The sequence below is a fragment of the Tamandua tetradactyla genome, chromosome 11 (assembly GCF_023851605.1).
Source record: "Tamandua tetradactyla isolate mTamTet1 chromosome 11, mTamTet1.pri, whole genome shotgun sequence".
Lineage (NCBI taxonomy): Eukaryota > Metazoa > Chordata > Mammalia > Pilosa > Myrmecophagidae > Tamandua > Tamandua tetradactyla.
Genome location: NC_135337.1, coordinates 77,274,125 through 77,299,842, shown reverse-complemented (window position 1 = coordinate 77,299,842; position 25,718 = coordinate 77,274,125). Strand labels below are relative to the sequence as shown.

The 25,718-nt window shown below is 46.1% G+C and overlaps 1 protein-coding gene across 1 annotated transcript; it reads right to left on the bottom strand.

Moving 5' to 3' along the window:
* TICAM1 (TIR domain containing adaptor molecule 1) lies at positions 1–22,810 on the bottom strand. The gene is made up of 2 exons (XM_077119535.1): positions 22,706–22,810; positions 1–2,562 (listed from the first exon to the last, which is right to left on the bottom strand). Exon 2 carries the CDS (start codon positions 2,444–2,446, stop codon positions 368–370), a length of 2,079 nt encoding a protein of 692 aa, XP_076975650.1. The 5' UTR covers positions 2,447–2,562; positions 22,706–22,810; the 3' UTR covers positions 1–367.
* Positions 22,811–25,718: the final 2,908 nt, after the last annotated feature.

Here is a 25,718-nt window from a genome sequence, read left to right as displayed (position 1 = left end):
TCGAGGGCGCTGAAGCAGCAGTCCCCAGCAGTCAATAAATATTTATTATAATTAAAAGGCCGTGTCAATATGACCCGGCCGACTTCTTACCACCATCATCCCTTAAAAGACACCCTCAGCCCCACAAAGCGAGAGAATTTGTGAACCCCACATCCAATTCTGATCATCCTGAAGGCAGGAAGCTCTCGGCCCCCAGATGGCACTTTTCCTGAGAGCCGAAGGCCTCCGCGGAGCTGTCCTGAAGGTAGCAGGTGGCCCCACCTCCCACTGTGCCCCAGGCTGGGTGGCAGCCTGGGGGGGGGGTGTCTCGGGGTCCTGCCCAGAGCCCCCCGCGGGGGGTCCACTCGTGCCCACCGCTCAGTCTGGATCATTCTGCCTCTCGCGTCTTGTCCTCGGGGGCCTGCGGCCCTTGCTGACCCCACATATGGTTGTTCAGCCCCAGCTGGACCATCTGGGCGTGGTGGATGATGAGGGGCTGCACCCCAGGGCTGACAGGGGGCCCAGGGGAGGCGGGCTGGAAGGCCGGGGTCGAAGGGGAGGCCGGTGGTGGGGTGCCAGCCAGCCACGGGGGCAGGGGGGGCTGAGGGCAGCCTGGCCAGGCCGGGAAGGGCAGCTGGGGTCCCCAAGATCTCTGGCCTCCAAAGGGCCCTTGTGCCCCCGAGGATACTGGAGTCTCAAATGACATCTGCGCCCGGAAAGCGACCTGTAGCTTCTCCATCTGCCCCTGCCAGCCCAGGTAGCTCTGGGAGTAGGCCGAGTAGGCCGCGTTCATCTCTGCGGCCCACTGACCCTCACCCTCCAGGAGCTGGCTCTGCTCCCGCACTGCCCGGGCCTTCTGCTCCCTCTCCCAGTTGGCCCTCCGCACCCGCAGCTTCTGGGGCTTGAAGGTGTTGGCCACCCTCCTGGGGAAGATGGGAGAGTGTTCGTCCAAGATCACCAAGCCGGTCAGCAGGCCAGATGTGCTGGGGCTGAGCCGTTCCATGGAGCTCTCTAGGGGCAGGAAGGGGATGACGGAGTCTTGCCAGCCGGGCCGGGTGAGGCTGCCCATGAGGGCCTGGCTGAGCTGGTGCAGGCACAGCCGGCAGTCGAAATTGGCGGTGAGCAGCAAGATGACAAAGGCCGAGTGGTCCAGGGCGTCCCGCAGGCAGCGCAGCTCGCTGCGCCCGGGCACTTGGAAGTCCTCACAGAAGGTGGCTCCGTCGGGCACGCCCAGGGCCTCGAGCCTTTCTCGGACCCGCAGCACGATATGCTCGTCCGCCTGGGCGTGGAGGATCACGAAGTTATAGAATTTCTGCTCCCACGGCTCCAGCTGGGGGTAAGGAGGATACCAGGAGGAGGAGGAGGAGGAGGAGGAGGAGGAGGAAGAGGAGGAGGAGGAGGAGGAGGAGGAGGAGGAGGCGGGGGGAGCCGAGTAAAGGGGTGATGGAACAGGAGAGGGAGGGGGGACTTTGGGTACCGAGGGGGCAGGTGGGCTTGGCGATGCGCTCCGGGCAGCAGTGTCTTCTACAGAAACTGGGAGCTCTGTGTGGATTTGGGGGGGACAAGGGTTTTGGGGGGGTTCTGGAGCGGGTGACGGAAGAGCGTTAGGGGCCTCGGACACCTCTGTGCACTCCACCGGGCAGTGGGAGCCGGTTTCGGGGTGGGCAGAGGGGGCGGGGAGGCCAGCAGGGCTTGGATATGGGGTCGCGGCAGGGAGGCTGGGGACGGGAGCTTGGGACCCCGCCGTCTCTGGGGAGTAGGGCCAGGTCATCTCCTCCGGCACCGGTTTTGCGAGGGTCTCCTCGCAGAGCTTGCTGGGCGCGCGCGGGGTGCGGTGCTGGGAGAGGAAGCGCAAGGTGGGCGACCGGCTGATCTCCAGGTTGCTGATCAGGGAGGACGGGGTGCCCGTGGACCGTAGGGAGCACCCTTGGCTCCACCCCTCGATGGGCTGGGGGAGGCTCTGGGTTGCCGAGGATGGCGGGGGGAACACCATTTCGGAGCGGAGGGGCTGGAAGTCCCCCGGGGCCCCCCCGCAGCGCTCCCGGGCCTCCACCTGGAGCTGCGCCAGCCGAGGGTCATTCCGCGCGCTCAGGACGCGGAGGGCGGTCTGGTAGGCCTGGCCCCGCAGAGACGGCGGGCACAGCTTCTCCTCGGCGAGCAGGTGGTACAGTTGGGCCACGGTCCAGGACACGTCCCAGGGCTCGTCGAGGGTCTCGGTGCCGCCCGCGCCCGCCCACCGGTGCGCCACGAACTGGGCCACCGCGTCAGTCCGCAGCGCCTCCAGGGAGACGCGGGCCTCGGTCTCCTGGCCCAGCTTCAGGAGCACCATTGCGTGCAGCAGCTGTGCTCCTGGGCAGGCCGGGCGCAGGGTCTTCAGCTTGTGCTTCAGGTACAAGAGCTTGTCGCGGCTGGCTGCACCTAGCACGTCGAAGGCTCCTGAAAGTGATGGGCCTGGATCGGAGGCCATGGGTACTGCGGCCACGTGGCGGGAGATGCACTGAGTAGCCCAGACATGTTCTGCACTGCCCTGGCATCCTCAACCGGCTCACCATCCTAGGTGCCGGTGGCGAGATCCCAGCAGACCTGCGGGAGCAGGGAACACGCAGTTAGGGCTGGAAACTAAGTAGCAATGGGAGGCAGCCCGGACCTCACCCCCACCCCACAGCCCTACATCCAGTCTGCCTGCCCACGATTTGTCATCTCCCCCAGCCTCAGTTCCCTCCTCTGCAAAGTGAGAATGCTGACACTTATCTGGAGTTCACGTGCACAAATGAACTCATTTGCTTTGCACAACTGCCCAAAGAGGTAGATATGCTTGGGGTAGTGTGCTGGTTTGAAAGGATGTATGTACCCTAAAAAAGCCATGTTTTAATCCTAACCCCTTTTTGTGATGGCAGCCGTTCCTTCTAATCCCTATTCAGCCCTGTATGCTTGAAACTTTAATTAGATCATCTCCCTGGAGATGTGATTCAATCGAGAGTGGTTGTTAAACTGGATTAGGTGGAGATGTGTCTCCACCCATTCTAGGTGGGTCTTGATTACTTGACTGGAATCCTATAAAAGGGAGATTCAGAGAGAGCAGAGAATGACAGAGCCACGAGAAAGCCACAACAGAGAGCAATAAGGGAGAAGGCCATGAAATTCTGAGAGAGCAGAGAACACTGCAGCACCAGGAACCAGTGACATTTGGAGATAAATAAGGAAAACGCCTCCCGGGGAGCTGGAGAAGAAACTAAACAGATGACTCTGTGTTCACCATGTGCTGAGAAACCCTGACCATATTCGCCACATGCCTTTCCACTTGAGAGAGGAACCCTGAACTTCATCAGCCTTCTTGAATCAAGGTATCTTTCCCTGGTTGCCTTAGATTGGACATTTCAATAGACTTGCGTTAATTGGGACATTTCCATGGCCTAAAAACTATTAACATACAACTTACTAAATTCCCGTTTTTAAATACCATTCTGTTTCTGGTATATTGCATCCTGGCAGCTACTAGACTAGAATAGGTGGTTTGGAGCTCTGTGGATCCCAGAAAAATATGGTCTTATCTAATCCGTTACCGTGGATGTGAGCCTCTTTTAAGCAGGACCTTTTGTTGAGGACGCTACTTCAGTTAAGTTGTGGCCCAACTCTTTCAGGATTCTGTAACTGAAGTCCTTTATAAACAGGATGAATAGTGAGAGACAGCGCAAGCCACAGGAAGCAAGAAGTTGAAAACCCAGAAGAGAAGGAAGAGAATAGAAGATGCCACCATATGCCTTGCCATATGGCAGAAGAGCCAAGGGTCACAGGCAGCCAATCTTTGGGAAGAAAGCATCGCCATGATTTGGATATTTTTCACCTCAAAACCATGTGCGAATAAATTCCCATGGTTTAACCCAGTCTGTTTCATGGTATTTGCTCTAAGCAGCCTGGAAAACTAAAACGGCACTATTATTTCCCTATTTATAGATGAAGAGAATGAGGCTCAGAGAGGTCAGTTCACTTGCCCAAAGCCATGCAGCTTGTGAGTGGGATCTGAACCCTGGTAGTCTGGTTTAAGAATCTATGTCTAACCACAAGGTGATACCGCCCCTGAGAACAGTAATGACAGTTACTTTACAGCCTTGTTTCCGGGAATCAAGTTGTGTTAACACATGGAAAGTTCTGAACCCCATGACTGGAAACCAGGGGTGCTCAATATATGTAGCTAGGGTGACAGGAGGCTTCTGAGATTATCCCCATTCCCCCCCACATCCTGTGCCAGCAGTGGTCTGCCTGGTTGATAGAGTATGGCAGAAACGATGGGCTGTTGATTCTAACATTAGATAATAAAAGACACTGTCCATGCTGCCATCTTGTCCTCCCCTGCCCCACTCTTTCCAGGAAAGCCATGTCATGGGGAGTCCTCTAGAGAGGCCCCTGTGATGAAGAACAGAGGTCTCCAGCCCATAGCCACATGAGGGAGTGCCCCCTGGATCAAATTCTCCAGCCTCGGTCAAGCTTCAGATGATGGAGCTGTAGACAACAGCTTGATTGCAACTTCAAGAGGGACCCCGAGCTGGAACCATCCAGCAAAACCATCGCCAGGCCTCAGAAATTGTGCAGGATGGTGGATTGGTGTTTTAAGCCTACTACATTCTGGGATCATTTGTTACGCAGCCATAGCTAACTGGTGCAGCTAGCATTTTTCATCTTATGAGCCCGCCATGATTAAGTGCCGGCTCTGTTGCCTCAGAGTGCTGCTGAGCCATTTGGAACTTATTATCTTTTCTTTAAAAAAAAAAAAAGGCAGGCTCAGGGGCAATGGGGATGTGCTGGTTTGAAGCTGTTATATACCCCCAGAAAAGGCCATGTTCTGCTAATCCACCCCTGAGGAGCAGACCTTTTGTGGGTGGGACCTTTTGATTAGGTTAAGATGTGACTCAGCCCGTTCACGGTGGGTCTTAATCACTTGCTGGAGTCCTTTATGAGAGGATAAAAGGCAGAGAAGTTTGGAGAGAGCACACACAGACAAAGCTTTGAGAGAAACGCCCCAGAGATGCTAAGAGAGAACTCACAGACACTCAGAGAGAAAGCCACAGGAATCAGAAGCTGAAAACAATGGAACACGGGAGAGAAGGACCAACAGGTGCTGGCCATATGCCTCCCCATGTGATGGAAGTGTCCCAGATGCCGGCAGCTTTTCTTCAGAGGTGGTATCTTCCTCTTGATGCCTTAATTTGGACATTTTCATGGCCTTAGAACTGTAAATTTGTTAACTAATAAATCCCCATTGTTAAAAGCCAATCCATTCCTGGTATATCACGTTCTGGCAGCTTTAGGAAACTGAAATGGGGAGCTAATGCATAAGGGATATAGGGTTTCTGTTTGGGGAGATGGGACAATATTAGCAATGAAGGGTAAAGGGGTAGGGAAATATTGCAGCTGTGATGAATCCCACTGAATGACGTGCTCAGGGGGTGGGGGGCTGAGATGGGAAAGTTTCTGTTGTATATATGTTCCCATAATTAAGGAAAAAAAACTTAAAAAGCAACTAAAGAGTGATTGTGAAAACCTTGTGTCTGATGCTCCTTTTATCTACCTTTTCGACAGACAAGTAAAACATACGGATTAAAAATAAATAAATAGGGGGAACAGATGTTAAAATAGATTTAGTAGATTGAAACACTAGTGATCAATTGAAGGGGGGGTAAAGGGTATGGTATGAATTTTTTTCAGTTTTCTTTTTATTTCTTTTTCTGAATTAATGCAAATGTTTTAAGAAATGATCATGATGAATATACAACTATGGGATGATATTGTGAGTTACTGATTATATATCAAGAATGGAATGATCATATGGTAAGAATGTTTGTGTTTGCGTGTTGGTATATTTAATAAATAAAATTTTTAAAAAAGGAGAGGAAGGAGTTATGGCTGAGAGGATGGGATTTAGGAAATAAGTATGACTGTTGAATCATTATATTGATATTTCTTTTAGTTTCCAGTGTTTTAGAGCAGCTAGAAGGAAAAACCTGAAATTGTGGAACTGTAACCCATACCACACTTTGAAATCTGTTCCATAATTACTTGTTACAATGTACTTTGAATTTTTTTGCTTTTTTTCTATAATGTTATATTTCACAATAAAAAATGTTAAAAAAAAAAAAAGCAACTAAAGGGACAATGACAATTAAATGCAACACATGATCCTGGATGGGATCTAGCAAAGAAGAAAAAGCTCAAATAAGACATTATTGGGACATATGAAAAAATTGGAGTATAAATTGTAAGCTTTATATCAATGTTTACATTTTTTAACTTGATAACTGCATTTTAAGGTGGTTACATAAGTGACTATCCATGTACTTAGGAAATGTGCCTGGAAACGTTTGAGTATGATGTGTTTGGAAAATGGATTGATAAATAGATGTATGGACAGAAAGAAAGACAGATTAGTGGATGGATGTATGGATGGATAGATAGATAGATGAGATAGGTGATAGATGGATGGATAGATAAATAGAAAGGATGATATGACAAATGTGGCAAAATGTTAAAATTGGTGAATCTGGGTATGGAATATGTTGGAGTTCTCCAGATGGGGATTGTGTTCTTTTTATAACTGTAAGTTTGTAAGTATTTCAAAATAAAATATTATGGGGGAAAAAAAAGCAAAGCTGAGGCTTTTTGCATATGCTGTTCCCTCTGTGCTGCCCTTTCCCTGACTTCTGCTAGGGTGACCCAAATCTCATCATTCCCGTCAGCTTCAACACCACCACCCCAGGGAGCCTGCCAGGGCCACCCAGTTCCCAATCCTTGTCCGTCACTATCAACTGACCCTGTTCACCGGCCCCCCAACAGAATCTTGCTCCCCTGTGAACTCTTTTTTGTGCATTAAAGTTTCCATATATACCATCAGCTTCCCCAATGGACTGTGGAGTGTCGGTGGGTGGGGTCTAAAATTCTCCTGTTCATTGCCAAATCGCTGAATCAGAGAATGAATGAATGAATGAGTCCAGTGATGTTATGGAGGAGGAAATGGGGGCCCTTTTGCTTCCCAAGGGCACGCAGCTAGGACACTGGGGAGGGGACCCCAAATCCCATCACTGAAGGCACCACCTCCTCAAAACTTATCATAGTCAGATTTGAGAAAAACACAAATCCTTAGGTCCATTTTGGGGGCCGGACCTAATGCTGGTCTAAGACTTACTACCTGGCCCAGGCACCCACGATGAGACCCAACAACCTGGGACACTGAGTTTCACCAGGCAGTATCTGCACACTTCCTTTCTTTTCTTTTCATAGCTTAAACATTTTTAAATTATTTTTTAAAAACATTTTTATTGTGAAATATAACATACATGCAGAAAAGTGATAAATTTCAAAGTACAGTTTAACAAGTGGTTATAGAGCAAATGTCAAAGTATCATATGGGTTGCATTACAGTTCAACAATTTCAGGTATTTCCTTCTGGCTGTCCTAATACACTAGACACTAAAAAGAAATATCGATATAATGAGTCATCTCATTTGTTAAATCCTAACTTCTTGGTTACACCTCCTGCCTCTCATTTCATCATGCTCTCGAACTTTAGGGATGTTTGGGCTTTGAGCATTCTAAGTACTTCATGCTGAAAAGGGGTGTCGAAGTTATCGGGTAGGGGGATGCAACTGGCAGATGCTCTTGGAGAGACTGGTGCCTCTGAGTTTAAGGGCTTATGTGGCATGGGGTCAACATAAGGTTTTAAGTTTCTGAAAAAAAATAAACCTAATACTTACCACTTTTAGAGTCTCAGATAGAGCTGTGGGTATCCTCTAGGGTTTACAGGAATACTGTTGGTTGGGACTTGGCATACTGTGGTGATTTGCAATATCTGGCTGAAGTTTGCATAACAGTAACCTCCAGAGTAGCCTCTTGACTCTATTTGAAGTCTCTTAACCACAGATACCTTACTTTGTTTCATCTGTTTTCCCCCTTTTGGTTAAGAAGGACTTTTCAATCAAACGATGCCAGGGCTAGGCTCAGCCCTGGAAGTCATGACCCACACTGCCAGGGAGATTTTCACTCCTGGAAGTTCTGAGGACATCCTTGATTGTCACATCTGGTGGGCACAGGTCAGGGACACTTCTCAACAGCCCACAAAGCTCAAGTCGCCCCCCCCCCCATGGCAGAGAATGATTCAGCTGCAAAGTTACAGCACTGAGATGGAGAGACTTCATCCAAGAGCAACCCCCTTTGCTCTTTTACCAACCCCCCTTGCTGACAAGTCATAGACCTCACGGTATAAATGATTCAGGATTTTTGAGAAAATTCGTGTAAGTGGGGCCAAGGCCAAAGGTCTCAGGAAGGTCAGAGAGCACATGACCGGGGGTCAGTGGCAGGGGACAGAGGTGCAGGAGGACGTAACTCAGCAGAGGCTGGGAGAGGAGCACATACGGGGCCCTGGAGGGGAAGCGAGCGGCTGTTTGAGTGCTTTGAGAAATGGAAGCCACCCTACGTGATGAAATGCTGATGGGGGGGAAACAGCAGAACAGGGGAAGTTGATATTGATGGAAAAGGAAAGGAAATCCATAAAATAATAGCTACTCTATAGCAGACAGCTGTAAAACAGCCTGGCACTTCCTCAAAAGGTTAAATATACACTCATCATATGATTCAGCCACTCCACCTCTGGGCATATAGTCAAGAGAAATGAAAACATGCGTCCACAGAAAAATCACATGCATGAGTGTTCATAGCAGCATTAGTCACAGTAGCCAGAAAGTGGAAACACCCAAATGTCCGTCCACAGATGACTGGATTAACCAACGGTGGCCCATCCATAGGATGGACTATTACTCAGCCATGAGAAGGAGTGAAGTTCCGATTCATGCCACATTCAACACGGATGAACCTTGAAAATATCAGGCTATGTCAAAGAAGCCAGTCACAAAAGAGCACATATTGCACAATCCCATTTATATGAAATGTCCAAGTGGAAAGTGGATTCATGTTTGCCAAAAATTGAGAGAGAATGAGGAGTGGCCGCTAATGGGTGTGGGGTTTCTTTTGGGGGTGATTCCCAGACTCTATTGTAATTATGTGTGGCCATGAGTCTAGCCAATGGGGGGGGGGGCAGCAAAAGGAAGTTTGTGTACAACTTCCAGCAAGTGTTCTTAAAGGTTGGGGATATGCCCCCTTTCACCCTTTCCATTTTCCTGCTGGCTGGGAAGTGAATGTGATGGCTGGAGCTGTGGCAGCCATCTTGAACCATGAAATGACAGTGGGAATGGAGTCCCGGTGCCGAGCAATAGATAGAAGGCAGATAGAAGGAACTTGAGTTGCTGATACCACCGTGACTCACCTGATATCACAGTGACTCAGGTGAACACAACTGTAAGTGACAAGGCTGGGGTCACTGAAAGGATTCATCTGACTGCTTAATTTTAATCTACCGGTTGCAGCTAAAGAGTCACTTCCTCCAGGAAGCCTATCCTAATGTATGCTCATTTCCCTTATTCTCCCTATCATGGGTACTTAGCATCTCTTCCCTACTGAGTGTCTGGAGAACTGGGCCTGTGTCCCCACCCCCTGCATCCCTATCTCCAAGCACAGAATTGGTACAGGCTAGATCAGATGTCCAGTGTGGCTGCCTTCAGGGGCCAGGCACGTAGCATCCATCTACCCATCTATCCATGCACCCGTCCATCCATGCACCATCCATTCCGTAAATACTTATCAAATGTTTACTTTATGGCAGGCACTCCTGGTGTTATAGCAGTGGACAGGAGAGACAAAAATCTCTGCCCTCCTGGAAATGACATTCTGGTAGAAGAGACAGGAGACAGACAATTAACAAATACATGGGTAAAATGTACACAATTAACAAATACACAGGTAAAATGTACAGTGTAGAGGATGCTAACAAATGCCACAGGGAACCTAGAGCAGTGAAGGGGGATCAAGAATGCTGAGATTTTTTTTGGGGGGGGGAGGGGAGTGTTCTTAGTTTTAAACAATGTGGTCCAAAAAGACATCAGTGAGAAAGAGCCACCTAACCAGGAAAGTGAGACAGTGATCCATGGGGATACCTGAGGGAAAAGCAATTCAGGCAGAGAGAGAGGCTAGTGCAAAGGCCCTGAGGCAGGACTGGGCCTGGCCTGTTGGCAGGCTTGTGAGGCTGGAATGGAGGGAGCAAGAGGAAGAGTAAGAGGAGGGGAGGGGAAGAAGGGGATAGAGCAAGACTGCAGAGCCTGGTGAGCTGTGGAGAGGACTTGGGCTTTTCCCCCGAGGAAGGTGGGAGCCATGGAGGGTTGTGGGCAGAGGAGGGACAGGCCCTGATCTGGTGCTCACAGGTGCCCTCTAGTGGCTGTGGGGAGGACAGACTATGGGAGGTGAGTGTGGGAGCCAGGAAGTGAGAAGGCAGAGGAAGGGCAGGAACTGAGCCACCCTGGACCTATGTGAGCTCAGGGGCTGTGACTCAGCTCTCACCAATTGTGGTCAGGAGGGAAAACAGGCTCAACTGGGCCACAGAGGCAAATTTTTTTAAGAGAAGCCCTGTGCTGGTTTGAAATGATGTATGTACCCTAGAAAACCCATATTTTAATCCTAATCCCATTTTGTAAGGGCAGCTGTTTTCTTCTAATCCCTACTCAGCATTGTATGCTTGAAACTGTAATTAGATCATCTCCCTGTAGATGAGATTTAATCAAGAGTGGTTGTTAAACTGGATTAGGTCGAGGCATGTCTCCACCCATTTGGGCGGGTTTCTGTAGTCCAATAAAAGAGGAAACATTTTGGAGAATGGGAGATTCAGAAAAAGCAGAGCAGAACGACATAGCCACAAGAAGCAGAGTTCATCAGCCAGCGACCTTTGGAGATGAAAAAGGAAAATGCCACCCAGAGAGCTTCATGAAACAGGAAGCCAGGAGAGAAAGCTAGCAGATGACACTGTGTTCGCCACATGTCTTTCCAAATGACAGAGAAACCCTGACCATGTTCACCATGTGCCTTTCCAGATGAGAGAGAAACTGACTGTGTTCGCCATGTGCCTTCTCACTTGTGAGAGAAACCCTGAACTTCATCGGCCTTCTTGAACCAAGGTATCTCTCCCTGGATGCCTTAGATTGGACACTTCTATACACTTGTTTTAATTGGAACATTTTCTCGGCCTTAGAACTGTAAACTAGCAACTTATTAAATTCCCCTTTTTAAAAGTCATTCTGTTTCTGGTATATTGTATTCCAGCAGCTAGCAAACTAGAATAAGCCCCAAATCCAGATTTTCAAGAATAACTAGTTTTCACAAGGTAACAATTAAATCAAGTGTTTTTTAAGACACTTTGTAAAGCTTAAAAAAAAATGTGTGATCCCTGGAGTAAAGACTCAAAACATATTTGTTGAAGAATAAATAAATGAAGTGTGTGAGAGGAAGGCATTCAGATATAGCATTCATTTGTTCATTCATTGATTCATTTAAGAAGTAATTTTTGGCAACAGGTGCCATTGAACATACAGGAAACTAAGAAGAAACAAAACGGGAATAGTCCCTTACCTCTGGGAGCTCACAGTCTAGAGAGTGAAAGAGCTGACCTTGACTGAGGACTCACAATATACCATACGGGTCTCCCATTGTTCCTCAAACTCACCAGGCAGCACCCTGACTCAGGGCCTTTGCATGGTCTGTTCCCTCCGCCAGAATGCTTTTCCCCCAGCTATGCCCACAGGTGGCTCCCAACCGTCCTTAGGGGTTTTGGTCAAGCCTGCTGTTATCACACTGCGAACAGTTGCTTACGTCAGGGAGGGGCCACAAAGTCCGGCCCTCCACCTGTTTGTGTAAATAAAGTTTTATTGGTACACAGCCAAACCCATTCATTTATATAGGGCCTGTGACTGCTTTCACACTATGATAGCAGAACGGAGTAACCGAGACAGGGCCCACCTGGCCTGCCAAACCGAAAATCTCTGGGTTATGAGAAAGGAACTATGATTTTTGTTTTCGTTTCATTCTATAGGGGATCAAAATTGGCTAAGATCACGCAGCTTGCCAACGGCAGGATGGCTACTTGGTATAAAACCTCATGTTTGAAACCACCTGCCCACATGCCTGTCTCCCCAGCCCTGTACAATTCCTATGGGGCTTAACTGGTGGACACTCCCTCTCAGGCCCAATGCTGTGCACTAGAACTTTCCGTGATGACAGATGTGTTCTCTGCTTCTGCTGTCCAGTGCGGTGACTCCCCCATCATACGTGGCTACCTAGCGCTTGAAATGTGGCCACTGAAGCACAGGAGAAAACTGGAATTATTTATTTTACTCGAATTTAAATTACTGAAATTTAAACATAAATGCTGAAGCAGTGTTAAAAAAAAATTTTTTTTTTCCCATTAAACACAACTTTGTTCTTTGGGGAGAACCACAATTCAACTTTCACTTAAAGGGAAATTTAAGGTCTGAATTGAGATGTAATGTGGATGTGAAATACATACCAGATTTCAAAGAAATTAGGATGAAAAGAGAATGTAAAACACCCCATGCATAATTTCTACATTGATTATACGTTGGATTTATTGGGTTCGCTGAGATTTAGTATTTAAGTTAATTTCACCTGTTTTTTTTTTTTCCTTTTGTTAATGTGATACACACATCACATGCTATTTCTGAATGGTGCAGGTTGAGGAACTTCCATCTGGTGATGTTGGAGTTATTGTCATTTTTTATTTTTGGATTTTTTATTTATTTATTTATTGTCATTTTTGACATAAGAAATGGAGAACAGGAGAGGTTAAGTAAGTAGCTCAGAATCACCCAGTTCATAAAGGGTGAACTAGATTTGAACCCAGGCTGCTGAGTCCAGAATCCATGAAACCTGTGGTCTCCAAAATGAACTGCCACCGATTCTGGCTTACAAGGACTTGGTACACGGCCTGAGCAATTACATTATCAAGTTTCAATTGCACTAGCCCCCACGAAACTGGCATGTGGACTCTTGTGGCAAAAAGGAGGTGGATGACGCTGCCAGTAATGCAGATACAAGGAAGCAATAAACAGAAAGGCAAAGTGACTAGCTTCTCTTATCTCTGGTGCCCAGCTAGCTGCCAGCCACACGATGAGATAAAAGCAATGATGATCTCATGTTCAGGTTGGGCCACAAGTTGGCAAGACATTTTAAATAATGAAGACAAATATTTGAAATATGGCCCAATATTATCCACAGTGGTAATATCCCTCAGATACTACAACAATTACACTTCAAAAATATTTGAAACAGACATCGAATTTATTGATTGCCTATGAGTAGGAAAACACATTGGTAAAGAAAAGAGACCCTGCATATAAATATAATACTAGCTAGTTACAATTTGACCAAGAAGATCCACCTGTACATATTCAGTTCCCTATCACTCTATCAAAGAGGTGCCGAGGCAAATGTGACATTCTTTGAGTTTAGTGCAGATAGTGTGTTGGGTTTTGTTACATGAATCAGTAAACAAGAGTCAGTCCAGCGTGTTAAGCAACATAATGTACTGTGAATCAAGACTACATACTCTATTTTAGACACTACTCCAAAAAAAACCAAGACATTTTGAGTTATTAAAAAGTATGCATCCTAATTAGTGACAACCCTTCCAAGATGAAAAAGTTAGAATGGGCATAGCCCAAATACCCCTAAAGAGTGGGAGAAACAGATGTGGCCTCTCTCTCCAGCAAACACAACAAGCAAACTCACCACCCTCCCCCTGTCTACGTGGGACATGACTCCCAGGGGTGTGGACCTTCCTGGCAACATGGGACAGAAATCCTAGAATGAGCTGAGACCCAGCATCAAGGGATTGAGAAAAACCTTCTCGACTGAAAGGGGGAGAGTGAAATGAGACAAAATGAAGTGTCAATGACTGAGAGATTCCAAACAGAGTCGAGCGGTTATCCTGGAGGTTATTCTTATGCATTAAGTAGATACCACCTTGTTAGTGAAGATGTAGTGGAGAGGCTGGAGGGAACTGCCTGAAAATGTGGAGCTGTGCTCCAGTAGCCATGTTTCTTGAGGATGATTGAATAATGATAGAGCTTTCACAATGTGATTGTGAAAACCTTGTGTCTGATGCTCCTTTCATCTACCTTGTTAAAAGACAAGTAAAACATATGGAATAAAAATAATAGGGGGAACAAATGTTAAAATAAATTTAGATTGAAATGCTAGTGATCAATGAAAGGGAGGGGTAAGGGGTATGGTATGTACGAATTGTTTTCTGTTTTCTTTTTATTTCTTTTTCTGAATAGAAGTAAATGTTCCAAGAAATGATCATGATGATGAATATGCAACTACGTGATGATATTGTGAATTACTGATTATACATGTAGAACGGAATGATCAAAAGTTAAGAATGTTTGTTTGTTTGGTGTGTTTTGGTATTTTTAAAAAAATTTAAAAATTACTAATAAAAAAAGGAGCGGGAGAAAGATCAAAGCTGATGAAGTCATACAGAGAAGGTAGGTTTAACAAACAAGTACAACTGCTGAATCATTATATTGATATTTCTTTGAGTCTCCAGTATCTTAGAGCAGCTAGAAGTAAAAACCTAAAATTGTAGAACCATAACCCAGACCAAACTCTGAAATCTGCTCTACAACTAATTGTTGCGATGTGCTTTCAAAGTTATTGCTTTTTTTGTATATATGTTATTTTTCACAAAAAAGAAAAAAAGTGATGCTAGAAATACATATATTCCTTCTAGCCTCCAATGTTCTGGAGCAGCTAGAAGGAAAAATCTGAGAAGATGGTATGGTAGCCCATGACAAACTCTGGGATCTGTCCTGTAACTACTTGTTGAAGAGTGCTTTGAAAACTAGTGCTTTTTTCTTTCTTTGCTTTGTGTACATATCATATTATACAATTTAAAAAGTTTAAAAAAAGTATGCATCCTAAAAAAAGAAGAGAAAGCAAACATCTTTACAATACTGTTTCTGTGTGTGCATGGGATGGGGATGGGTGAGAGACCCTTGCTAAAGGTGTTCCTTTAATTACCTTCAACATTTGTACCTGATATTCTGATTGTTTCATTAAGATGACAAACTGCTATAATGTTTGTGCCTGGACTGGCTTCTGTCCTTATATGATATGACCCCAAAAGTTTAAAAGGGACCAATGGACACTGGCTGCATGTATTTAAAGAGTAAAGAGGGGAATACTAAAAGTTGCATTTCTTATTGAAAGCCTACATCTTAGAAGAGCTTTGAAACTGTAACTTCAAAATTTAGAAGTGCATTCCATGCAATTTAATAAATATCCTTAGGTTTCAAAGTGCTAACCAAGAATGAGTTTTCCTGGTGGTTACCAAATTAAAAACAAAAACACTTTTTCTGGAGATATTATCTGCCTATCTTCTGGGACTACTAAAGTTATATTCAACAATTTATTTCTATAACTTTAGTTCAGTTGTGCCATAAATTAATTTTGACAAACATTATTTAAATTCTCAAAGCATATGTGAATACCACTAACACTATAGACAGTAAATCTTCAAGAGATTTACAACAAGAAATTGAATGCTCCAAATTTCTGTTCTTTAAAACAGAAAACATGCATAATATGGGTTTACCCAGCAAGAACACTGAAATGACATTATGAAAATATCACATTAAATATACTTGCTACAGAATTTTGGGGGAAAAAAAATCTGCATCATGAAAATACTTTTTTTTTTGCATTTTTTGGGGGGTATGGGTTATTGGAAATTAATCAGGACAGAAAATATCTGAAACACAAAACCTTACTTAATAAAAGCACTGTAGTTTATTTTGGTGTGACCATCTATTCCTCATAAACTCCAAATACTTCTTTCTCTCTTGAAGGTTACAGTTGTAAATCTACACTCTTGGTTCGATTTGGTATAAACTTAGGTATTTCCTCATTGCTGTGTTATTGTGTATAATACTCATCTCTTTGCCAAAATTAGATTTGATATTACCGATGGTCCTTTTGCATTTAGAATTGTTTTGTTTTCACCATATACCTCTTAATATAAGAAAATGGACTTGTGTTCCTTCCATCTTTTGGAAGAATGTTGACATATTTTAAATCAATGCTGTTAATACAGTAGCAAGCAGTGTGATTATGCTAATCATTAAATGTTTTACTTGTTACATGTATATTTTGTTGTATATATCAACTTAAAGCGTGTGACTTCCCAACTGTTAAGGTATTAAGAGATGCTGGCTCAGAGTTGAGGAAAAACTACTTTTTAGAAACTACTTATTTAACAAATAAATTAAGCTTTTTTATGTAAAAAAACCAAGATACCACCAGAGAAGCAAATTACAAACCAATACTTCTTATGAATATAGATGCAAAAATCCTTAGCAAAATACTTGCAAACCAAACTCCACACCACATTAAAAGAATTATATATACCATGATCAAGTGGGATTTATCCCAGCTATGGAAGGGTGGATCACATTAAGAAAATAAATTAATATAATACACCACATTAACAGAAAAAAGAGAAAGAAAACACATGATCATCTCAAATGATACAGAAAAGGTATTTGAAAAAATACAATACCAGTACTACTTCTTGATAAAAACACTTAGAAAACTCAAAATAGAAGGAAACTTCCTCAACACAATAAGGGGCATATATGAAAAGCTCACCACTAACATCCTACTCAATAGTGAAAGACTGAAAGCTTTTTCCTAAGATCAGGAACAAGACAAGGATGTCCACTATTGCCACTTTGTTTACATTGTACTAGAAGTTCTGGCCAGAGCAATTAGGCAAGAAAAATAAAAGACTGCCAAATTGGAAAGGAAGAAGTAAAACTTTCCCTATTTGCAGATGTCATGATGCCATATACAGAAAATCCTGAAAAATCCACAATGAAGCTCCTAGAGTTAATAAATGAATTTAGCAAAGTGGCTGGGTACAAGATCAACCCCACAACTCAGTAGTGTTTCTTTATACCAGCAATGAACAATTAGAAGAAGAAATCCAAAATAAAATTCCATTTACAATAGTAACTAAAAAAAAAAAAATCAATTATCTAGGAATAAGTCTAACCGAAGATGTAAATGATTTGTACACAGAAAACTACAGCACACTGCTAAGATAAATCAGAGAAGACATAAATAAATGGAAGGACACTCTATGTTCATGAATTGGAAAGCTAAATATCGTTAACTTGTCAATTCTCCCTAAAACATTTAACACAATCCCAATAAAAAAATCCAACACCCCTCTCTGCAGAAATGGAAAAGTCAGTCATCAAATTTATATGGAAGAGTACGAGGCCCTGAATAGCTAGAGCTCTCTTGAAAAAGAAGATTGGAGTTGGAGAATTCGCACTTCCGGTCTTAAAACTTATTACAAAAGCATGATACTGGCACAAGATCAGACATAAAGACCAATGGAATAGAACTGAGAACTCAGAAATCAACACTCATATTTACAGCCAGCTGGTTTGTGACAAGGGAGGAGAGACCACACAACTGGGAAAGGACAGTCTCTTCAACAAGTGGTGCCGAAAAAACTGGATCTCCATTTGCACAAAGAAAAGCAGGACTCCCAGTTCATACCACATACAAAAAATCAACTCAAAACAGGTCAAATATCTAAATACATCAACCAGAACTATCACACTCCTAGAAGAAAACGTAGGGAAGCATCTTCAGGACCTCGTCTTAGGCAATAGTTTCTTAAACTTTATACCCAAAGCACAAGCAACAAAAGAAAAAAAATAGATAAATGGGATCTCATCAAAATTAAAAAGTTCTGTGCCTCAGAGGACTTATCACAAAAGTAAAATGACAACCTACACAATGAGAGAACACAGTTGGAAATCACATATCCTATAAAGGTTTGATATTCTGAATATATAAAGAAATCTTTCAACTCATCAAAAAGACAAATGACCCAACTTAAAAAAACAGCCCAAAGTTTTGACTCTTCTCATTCCAGAGAAGATATGGAATGGCCAAAAAGCACAGAACAGATGCTCAACATCATTAGCCATTAGGGAAATGCAAATCAAGACCACAATGAGATACCATTTCACACTCACTAGAACGACTATGTATTTAAAAAAAAAATAGCAAATTACAAGTGTTGGCGAGATGTGGTGGAACAGAAACACTCCTTCATTGCTGGTGGGAATGTAAAATGCGGCAGCCAATGTGGAAGATGGTTTGACAGATCTTCAGAAGGTTAGGTATAGAATTACCATATGACCCAGCAATCCCACTACTAGTCCAAAAGAACTGAAAGCAGGGGTTCAAACCAATATTTGCACACCAATGTACATTGTAGCATTATTCACAACTGCCAAAAGGTGGAAGCAATCCAAGTGACCATCAACAGATGAAGAAACAAAATGTGGTCTATGCTGCAATGGAATATTATACAGCAGTGAGAAGGAATGAAGCCCTGATATATGCCATAACATGGATGAAACTTGAAGATCTTATGTTGAGTGAAATAAACCAGACACAAAAGGACAAATACTGTATGATCTCACTGATTCAAAATAATAGATCAAGCAAATTCATGGAGTCAGAATCTGGAGTACAAGTTACCAGGGAATGGGGTGGGATAGGGAATAGGGAGTTAAGGCTTAAAATGTAGAGTTTCTATTTGAGAGGATAAGAAAGTTTTGGTAATGGATGGTGGTGATGGTAGCACAACACTGAACATGAATTCATAGCACTGAAATACATATTTAAATGTGGTTAAAAGGGGGGAAAGTTTAGGTTTTATGTATGTTCCCAGAAAAAAATTTTTTTTTTAATACATGGAACTGCACAACGCAGTGAAGCCTAAATTAAACCACGGATTATTGCTAATTGTCCAAATAGAAAAATTGCTTTCATCAATTGTAACAAAGGTACCACATCAGTGAAAGGGGGTTTATAATAGGGTGGTATACGGGCATCCTGTGTTTTATATACGATTGTTCTGCAAACACACCACTTCTCTTAAAAACAAACAATAGCTCTGCCGTTCTGGATCATGTTGATTAAAAAAAAAATCAGCAATCGAGCCACACAGGGCCCACCCTTCCATGTGCAACTGGCAAGAGCTGAGTTGCTCTCTCTCCTGGTTGGTTTTCCTGCGTTTCTCCAAGACAGGAGAGAGCAATGTGCTTGGGAGACAGTGTGCTGGGGTTCAAGTCCCGGCTCTGTGAGTCTGGACAAGCCACGTACCCATGGGTGCCTCAGTCTCTTCATCTGCAAAATGGGTACAAAACTAAGCCCTGCTTCTTAGTGTTAAATGCATCGACACGTGCAGAAACTGTGGAAAAGCAATGCCTGGCACACAGGAGGGCTGTCTGAGCACAATTGAGTGTGACTGCTGCCTGTTCCCTGGAGAAACTGGAGTTAGAGACCCTCATAGTAAAGGCTTGAAGATTTCTGTGGAAAATCCAATGTCAGGCTCAGAATCCACCAGCCAAGACGGCTCTTACCCCATTCCTGACCAATACCCAATGGCAGAGATTAGAGATTTCCTTCTAGCTCTCTCCGCCCGCCAGCCTGAACTCAGCCCTGCCCTGGGGTCTGCACCAGCTTCGCCATCCCACCTCTGCCCGTGTCATCTGTTCACTTCCATTGACCCTGCCCAGCTGCCACCGCCACCTTCCGGAAACCCAGCCTTCCACCTGTGCCACCCTCAGTGGCCGGCAGGACAAAGTCCACTCCACACCCTGGAGAGGGGGCAGCAGGTTGGGTGAAAAAAAAAAAAAAGCCACAGGGGGTGGCGGCTGCCGCTCTGCCACCTACCAGCTGGGTCCTGTCCCTCAGCCTCAGTTTCTTCGTTTGTGAAATGAGCTGTGCAAATGGCCTTCGATGATGAACATGGGACTTATGTGAAGATTCCACGTAAAAAAAAGGGCTAAAGAATTTAGAACGAAGCAAGCAACCAGCATGAAGCAAGAGCCACCATAATAAGATAAAATGTAATAATCAATAGGGGCAAAATTTACTTTTCTCTCTTCTTTTTTTTTCTCTTTAATTTAACCACATCTGGAACAAGCTCATTTCCTTCTCTCTTATCTCTCTCTTCTCATCCACCTATATACATTTTCTTACGGGTTCTTCATTCATCAAGCGAATATTTATCTAACACCCTATGTACCAAGGACCACTCTAGATGATCCAGTGGATTACGACGGGAGAGTCTCCTGCCCTCTCAGAGTTCACGAGAAAATAGCCCAGAATCATCTCAGAGATGAAGGTCTGCAGGAGGCTGGTGACTTAGGGACAGAGGTCACAGAGGATGGTGAACCAGCAGGGGCCTCCAGGAGGAGGGGACATTTGAACTGAGACCCGAAGGAGGTGAGGGAGCCAGGGTATGATCTGGGGGAACAGCTTTCCAGGCAGCCGAACAGCCTGTGCAAAGGCCCTGAGGCTGGCATGTGCCTGGTGTGCTGAAGGAGCGAGGAGGCCCGTGTAGCCAGAGCAGAGAGAGCAAGTGAGGAGAGTGGGAGTAGGGGATGGGGCAGGACGTGTAGGGCCTGGTGGGTCCCGGGGAGGACTTAGGCTTTTCCCCCCCCGAGGGAGGTGGAAGCCATGGAGGGCTGTGGGCAGAGGAGAGCTGAGACCTGCCTCTGAGGCTCACAGCGCCCTCTGGCTGCGGCAGAGAGGCCCAGAGCAGGAGTGACTACACTTCCAGAGTGTGTGTGTGTGTGTGTGTGTGAATAACGATGGAAAGGGTGAGAAGGATGCCTGGGATTCTGGCATGAACACCTGAGGTATGGAGGGTGTGGGAGGAACTGGTTTAGGGTCAGGAGTGAGAAATCAAGGGTTGTTTTAGGAATGATTCCTCTGATTAAGTGCTTGCTTTAGGCCCTGTAAAACCTGCTCCCGTCCCCCCCCTGTCCTCACCTCCTCCCATTCTCCCCCTGGCTCATTCTGTTTCAGCCATGCTGTTCCTTAAACACAGCAAGCATGGTCCTGCCACAGGGCCTTTGCACTGCCAGGTCTCGCAACCTGCATAGTTTTTGCAGCTGGTCTCTGCTCAAATGTCACCTCCCCAGCAAGGCCAGCCTTGACCACCCTGCTTAAAGCTGTGCGCCGCTCCCCAACACTCTCTGCTTTCCTTTTTTCCTTCAATTTCTCACCACCTGACCCTCCATGAATTTTATTGACTCATGAAGTTGAATATCCATCCTTACTTACTCACAGGAGGGAACGTCCAGGGCAGGACAAGCCTAATCATGGCTGAATCTACATTGCCTGGCACACAGCAGGTGTCTAATAAATACTGATGGACTAAATAAATTAATGAATGGGCAGAGCAGTGCCTGGCACACAACAAGCACTCCATAAATGCTCCCTGTTTCTGAATCCTTCCTCCCAGACAAGCCCCTGAGTCTTGTCTACTCCTGCCAGGAAGAGCTTGTGGGAGAAATCCAATGGACCTATATTGGCTCATTAAGAAAGGTTACCAGAAGACATGGAAGGTAAAGCCCAGGCAATAAGCATTTACTGAGCGCCTATTATGTAAATGAGCACCTATTATGTGCCAGTATGTGAAGCAAATGACAACCCTATGAAGTAGGACAATCAATGCCCTTTTTCACAGATGCCCAAAGAAGGTAAAAAGAGACTTGCCCAAGGTCACACAGGTGGGAAAGCAGGGGTGGGAGAGGCCCAGGGGGTGGGGAGAGCAGGGGTGGGAGAGAAAGGATCTAAACCAGGCGCTCTAGATGCCCCCCCCCCCCGCAGCTGTGGGACCCTCAACCCCACCAATGTGGAAGGGGAAGAAGTTAAAGCCTCCCATTAGTCAGTGCTCTGCTTCACCCTTCACAGCTTCTACATTTTTTCTTTGCCATCCTGACCACACGCTCTAGGCTGGCACTGAGACTGTCCCTACTGGGTGCCCGGCACACTGAACTCCCTGCGCGCAGCAGGTGGCTCCATAAGTGTTCATCAAAGAATGAATGAATGTCCCTTATTCAGAAGAGAAAACTGAGGCCCAGACAGGGTCAGGAGTTTGCCCCCCACCCCCAAGGCTGGACACGGACCCCTGGCCCTCCTCCAGCTTGCATTGGTCACTCAGCTGCCTCCCACCCACCCCCAAAACCCTGCCTCAGCCACGGGGGGGTGGGGGGAACTGCGTCCCGTGCTGACGGCGGGCTCTGGAGCAAAACAGGGGGGCCCCCGAGCGGTGCGGCCTGGGCGAGCCTGGGCGCGTTCGGATTTGCAAAGGCTCCCGGGTTCCCTCGGGAAGGGCTCGAGGCGGGTGGCTCCAGGTTTCCGAAGGCGGGGTCTCAGTGGGAGGGTGCGGTTCCAGGAACCCCGGGGAGCAGTGGGGATGGGGGGCTGAGGGGAACGTCTCTCTGGGGGGCGGGGGGGCGGGTGAGAGGAACCCACGGTCGAGAAAGCTCTGACAGCAGCAGGAGGAGCGCGGAACTTTTGGGGAAGAAATCGAAAACTTTGGCGAGGAATGGGAAGCTCCGCGGCGTAATCGAAACCGTCGGGGGGGGGGGGAAATCTAAGGTTCGACGGGGGAGATGCGGGGCTTGGGGGTGCGGGTGGGTGGGAATCTGGGGTGTTGGGCCCGGGAGGCAGTTGGCGGGGAAATCAGGGGATGCTGGGGACGGCGGCTGGAGCGCTGCGGGGTGGGGTGGGGGTGGGGGTGTCTCCGAACACGCGGCGTGGGGACTCCGGGAGCTCCAGGAGGGGTCTCCAGGCGACCGGGTCCCTGCAAGCCTGCCTGGCTGATCGCATCCCCCCCCCTCCCCCATCCCTCCACCACTTCCCAGCCAGCGCTCGCGTCTTCCCCACCTACCGCGCATCCCCGGGAGCCGGCGAGCCGCGCGCTCCAGGCCTCGGGCCGGGCTTGTGGCGACAGTGCCAGGAGGTGGCGGTGCGCGGAGGGCGCCCGGAGGCTCCACCCCGCGCGGTGCCCGCCCCTTCCGCGCCCCGGGGCAGAGGGAGGAAGCGGGCGGCGCTGAGATCACGCCCGCGGGGTCCTGCCCATCCCGAAAGACACCCCCCAATCCACCCCCACCCCAGTCCCCGAGAACGCCCCGCGCCCCTCGTCCGGCTGCCGCTTTCGGCCGGTTTGCGCACCCACTGTGCGTCCGGCGCTGGGGACCCCGCAGGGAACCGGCCCAGGGGAGCCCACGGTCTACAAGAAATGGCTACAGTCTACAAATCAGATCACCTTTAGTTAGTGAGAAGTTCCTTCCAGGTAGTAAAGCCAGGAGGGTGGGGGTGGGTGGGGAGCGGGGTGGGGGGGAAGAGAATCGGTGGGGAGTGGCTACCCTGAACTGAGAGGAGGCCACCTCGCGAGAGGTTTGGGGTGACGATGAGGTTGGAGGAGGGGCGACATTTGCATATCCTGCAAACCCTTTTTTTTAAGTTTTTAAATTATGGAACATATGTACAAAGCAAAGAAGGGAAAAAGCAGCAATTTTCAAAGCACGCCTCAACAAGTAGCTGCAGAGCAGATCCCGCAGTTTGAATGGGCTCCCATTCCACCACCTCACGTTTTTTTCCTTCTAGCTGCTCCAAAACACTAGAGGCTAGAAGGAATATTAATAGAGTGGTTGAGCAGCCATGCTTGTTTGTAAATCCCGTTTTCTCTCTTATGCCTTACCTGCTCCTTCTCCTTTCATCCTTCTCCCATTCTGTAGGGATTGTTTTATGCAATGCAGGGTCTGGCTTTTCCATGTTGAGAAGGGGTGGCCACACTAAAGGACAGGGGGATGGAATTAACTGATAATCCTGGAGAGGCGGGTCTCTCTGAGCAAACCCCCCTTTTTTTTAATTGACAGGAGTGCTAACCTTTTGGGGACCCTGGACTCAGACAAATCTAAGGGCCCACGACCCTTTTCAGGGAACCCATGAAAATATTTTCATTTTCCTTTGAACCCATTTCAAATGTTTTCAAATCAGGAAGAAAAGAGATGAAGGCAATCTGGCCGGGGTTATATTTGTCTTCATACCAGCAAATTGTAAAATACAACTTACTAGTTGTTTCTTTTATTATTATTTTTTTAATAGAGGGAGGGACCCAAGAAGACTAAAGTGCCTCGGGGCACAGCTTTGAGAGACATCTCCCTTTTGCAGTCTGGGGAAGTTCTAAGCCCCTTCTCAAAAATAACAATTGCGGGTGCATTAAAAAAAAAACAAAAACATGAAGTTGCAGGGAATTCCATTATATTGAGAGAGATTTAACAAACTATTTTTAAAAACCAACTTAATGCTGTACTTTTATATTTTTTACCATATTAAGTAACAAGGACTTAAAACTACTGTGAATTTTGTGGTTGGGACGCCTCTAAGTGGTTTTTTTCCAGATCTGCAGTAATGCAATCTGATATGAAATTTTATTTGTGGTTTCTACTGGGAACAGTCACATGCTCTGTCCCCACTTTGCTCTGTTGCCTTCATTCACAATTAAGGAACTGGTAAATATCAGAGCTGGTGAAAACACAGATGATTTTCTTTTGCCTATCAGAGTTCATGGACACCTGAATTCTGTCATCGGGGTCCCCCAAGAGGTGGGTGGACCCCAGGCTGAATTTCACCTGTAAGTCTCCAGAGGCAGGTGCAGATGGTAAATTCCCAAAGCGCCCCTTAGTGGCGGTCTCGAGTAAGGGGGGAAATTTTATTGAACACCTACTGTGTATGGGTACTGAATTTACCAGCCCATCCCTCAAGATCATTTCTACCACCCATTTTATTTTTTCATTCATTCATTTCTTAAAAAAAATATTGTGAGAAATAACATATACACAAAAAAACTGTAAATTTCAAAGTACATTGTGACAACCAGTTGTAGAACAGATTTCAGAATTCGGTATGGGTTACAATTCCACAATTTTAGTTTTTTTCCTTCTAGCTGCTCCAAGACCCTGGAAACTAAAAGAAATATCAATATAATGACTCAGCAGTCATATTCATTTGTTAAATTCTACCATCTCTGTATAACTCCACCATCACCTTTAGTCTTTCTCCCACTCTTTAGGGGTATTTGGGCTATGGCCATTCTAACTTTTTCACGTTGGCAAGGGCTGTTGATAATATGGGATGGGGGATGGAACGAGTTGATGTTCTGGAGAGGCTGGGCCCCTATGGGTTTCAGGACTTATCTGGCCTAGAAACCCATCTGGAGATTGTAGGTTTCTGGAAAGTTATCTTAGTGCATGGAACCTTTGTAGAATCTCAGATAGAGTCCTCAGTCTGCCACCTGTCTTTGGAGCAGTGAATAAGGTACCTGTCAAAACACATTTGGGGGTCATTTCATTGGTGATGGTGACCTTTTAATGGGTGAGAAAACTGAGGCTCAGAGAAAGTTGAGCCTGGGGAAACCTGGGCTGCAGACAGATAAATCTGAACACCTGCAGATAGATACAATTCCCCCCTTCCTTTCTTTGATGAAAGAAATAAAACATGCCACTTGGGTCCAATTCCCTTGCCACAGAATCCCCCCATTCCACTCCTCCCTGTCGCTTGGGTTCTACCTTCCAGGACTAAGCCTAGCACCCATCCATTCTGTTTTTCACTTCTGCACATGTGTTTACATAAACTGGATATTTTGTATTCTTTGGTCTGGGTTTAGCTGTTGTGCTTTTTTTTTTTTGAGGTGAGGTTGAGTTTTAACTCACATAGAGCAGAGCTCGGCAAACTGTTTTCTGTAGAGGGCCAGGTGGTAAGTATTTTCAGCATTACAGGCCAAATGACCGCTATTGGGAAGCTCAGCTCTGCCTTTGTGGCGAAAAGCAGGCGTGGTGGTATGTAAATGAATGGGCGTGGCCCTGTGCCGATAAAAGCGTATTTATAAAAGTAGGACT

What these genes read in the sequence shown, in the direction of transcription:
- TICAM1 (XM_077119535.1), bottom strand. Translation starts at nt 2,446, where the DNA reads ATGGCCTCCGATCCAGGCCCATCACTTTCAGGAGCCTTCGACGTGCTA.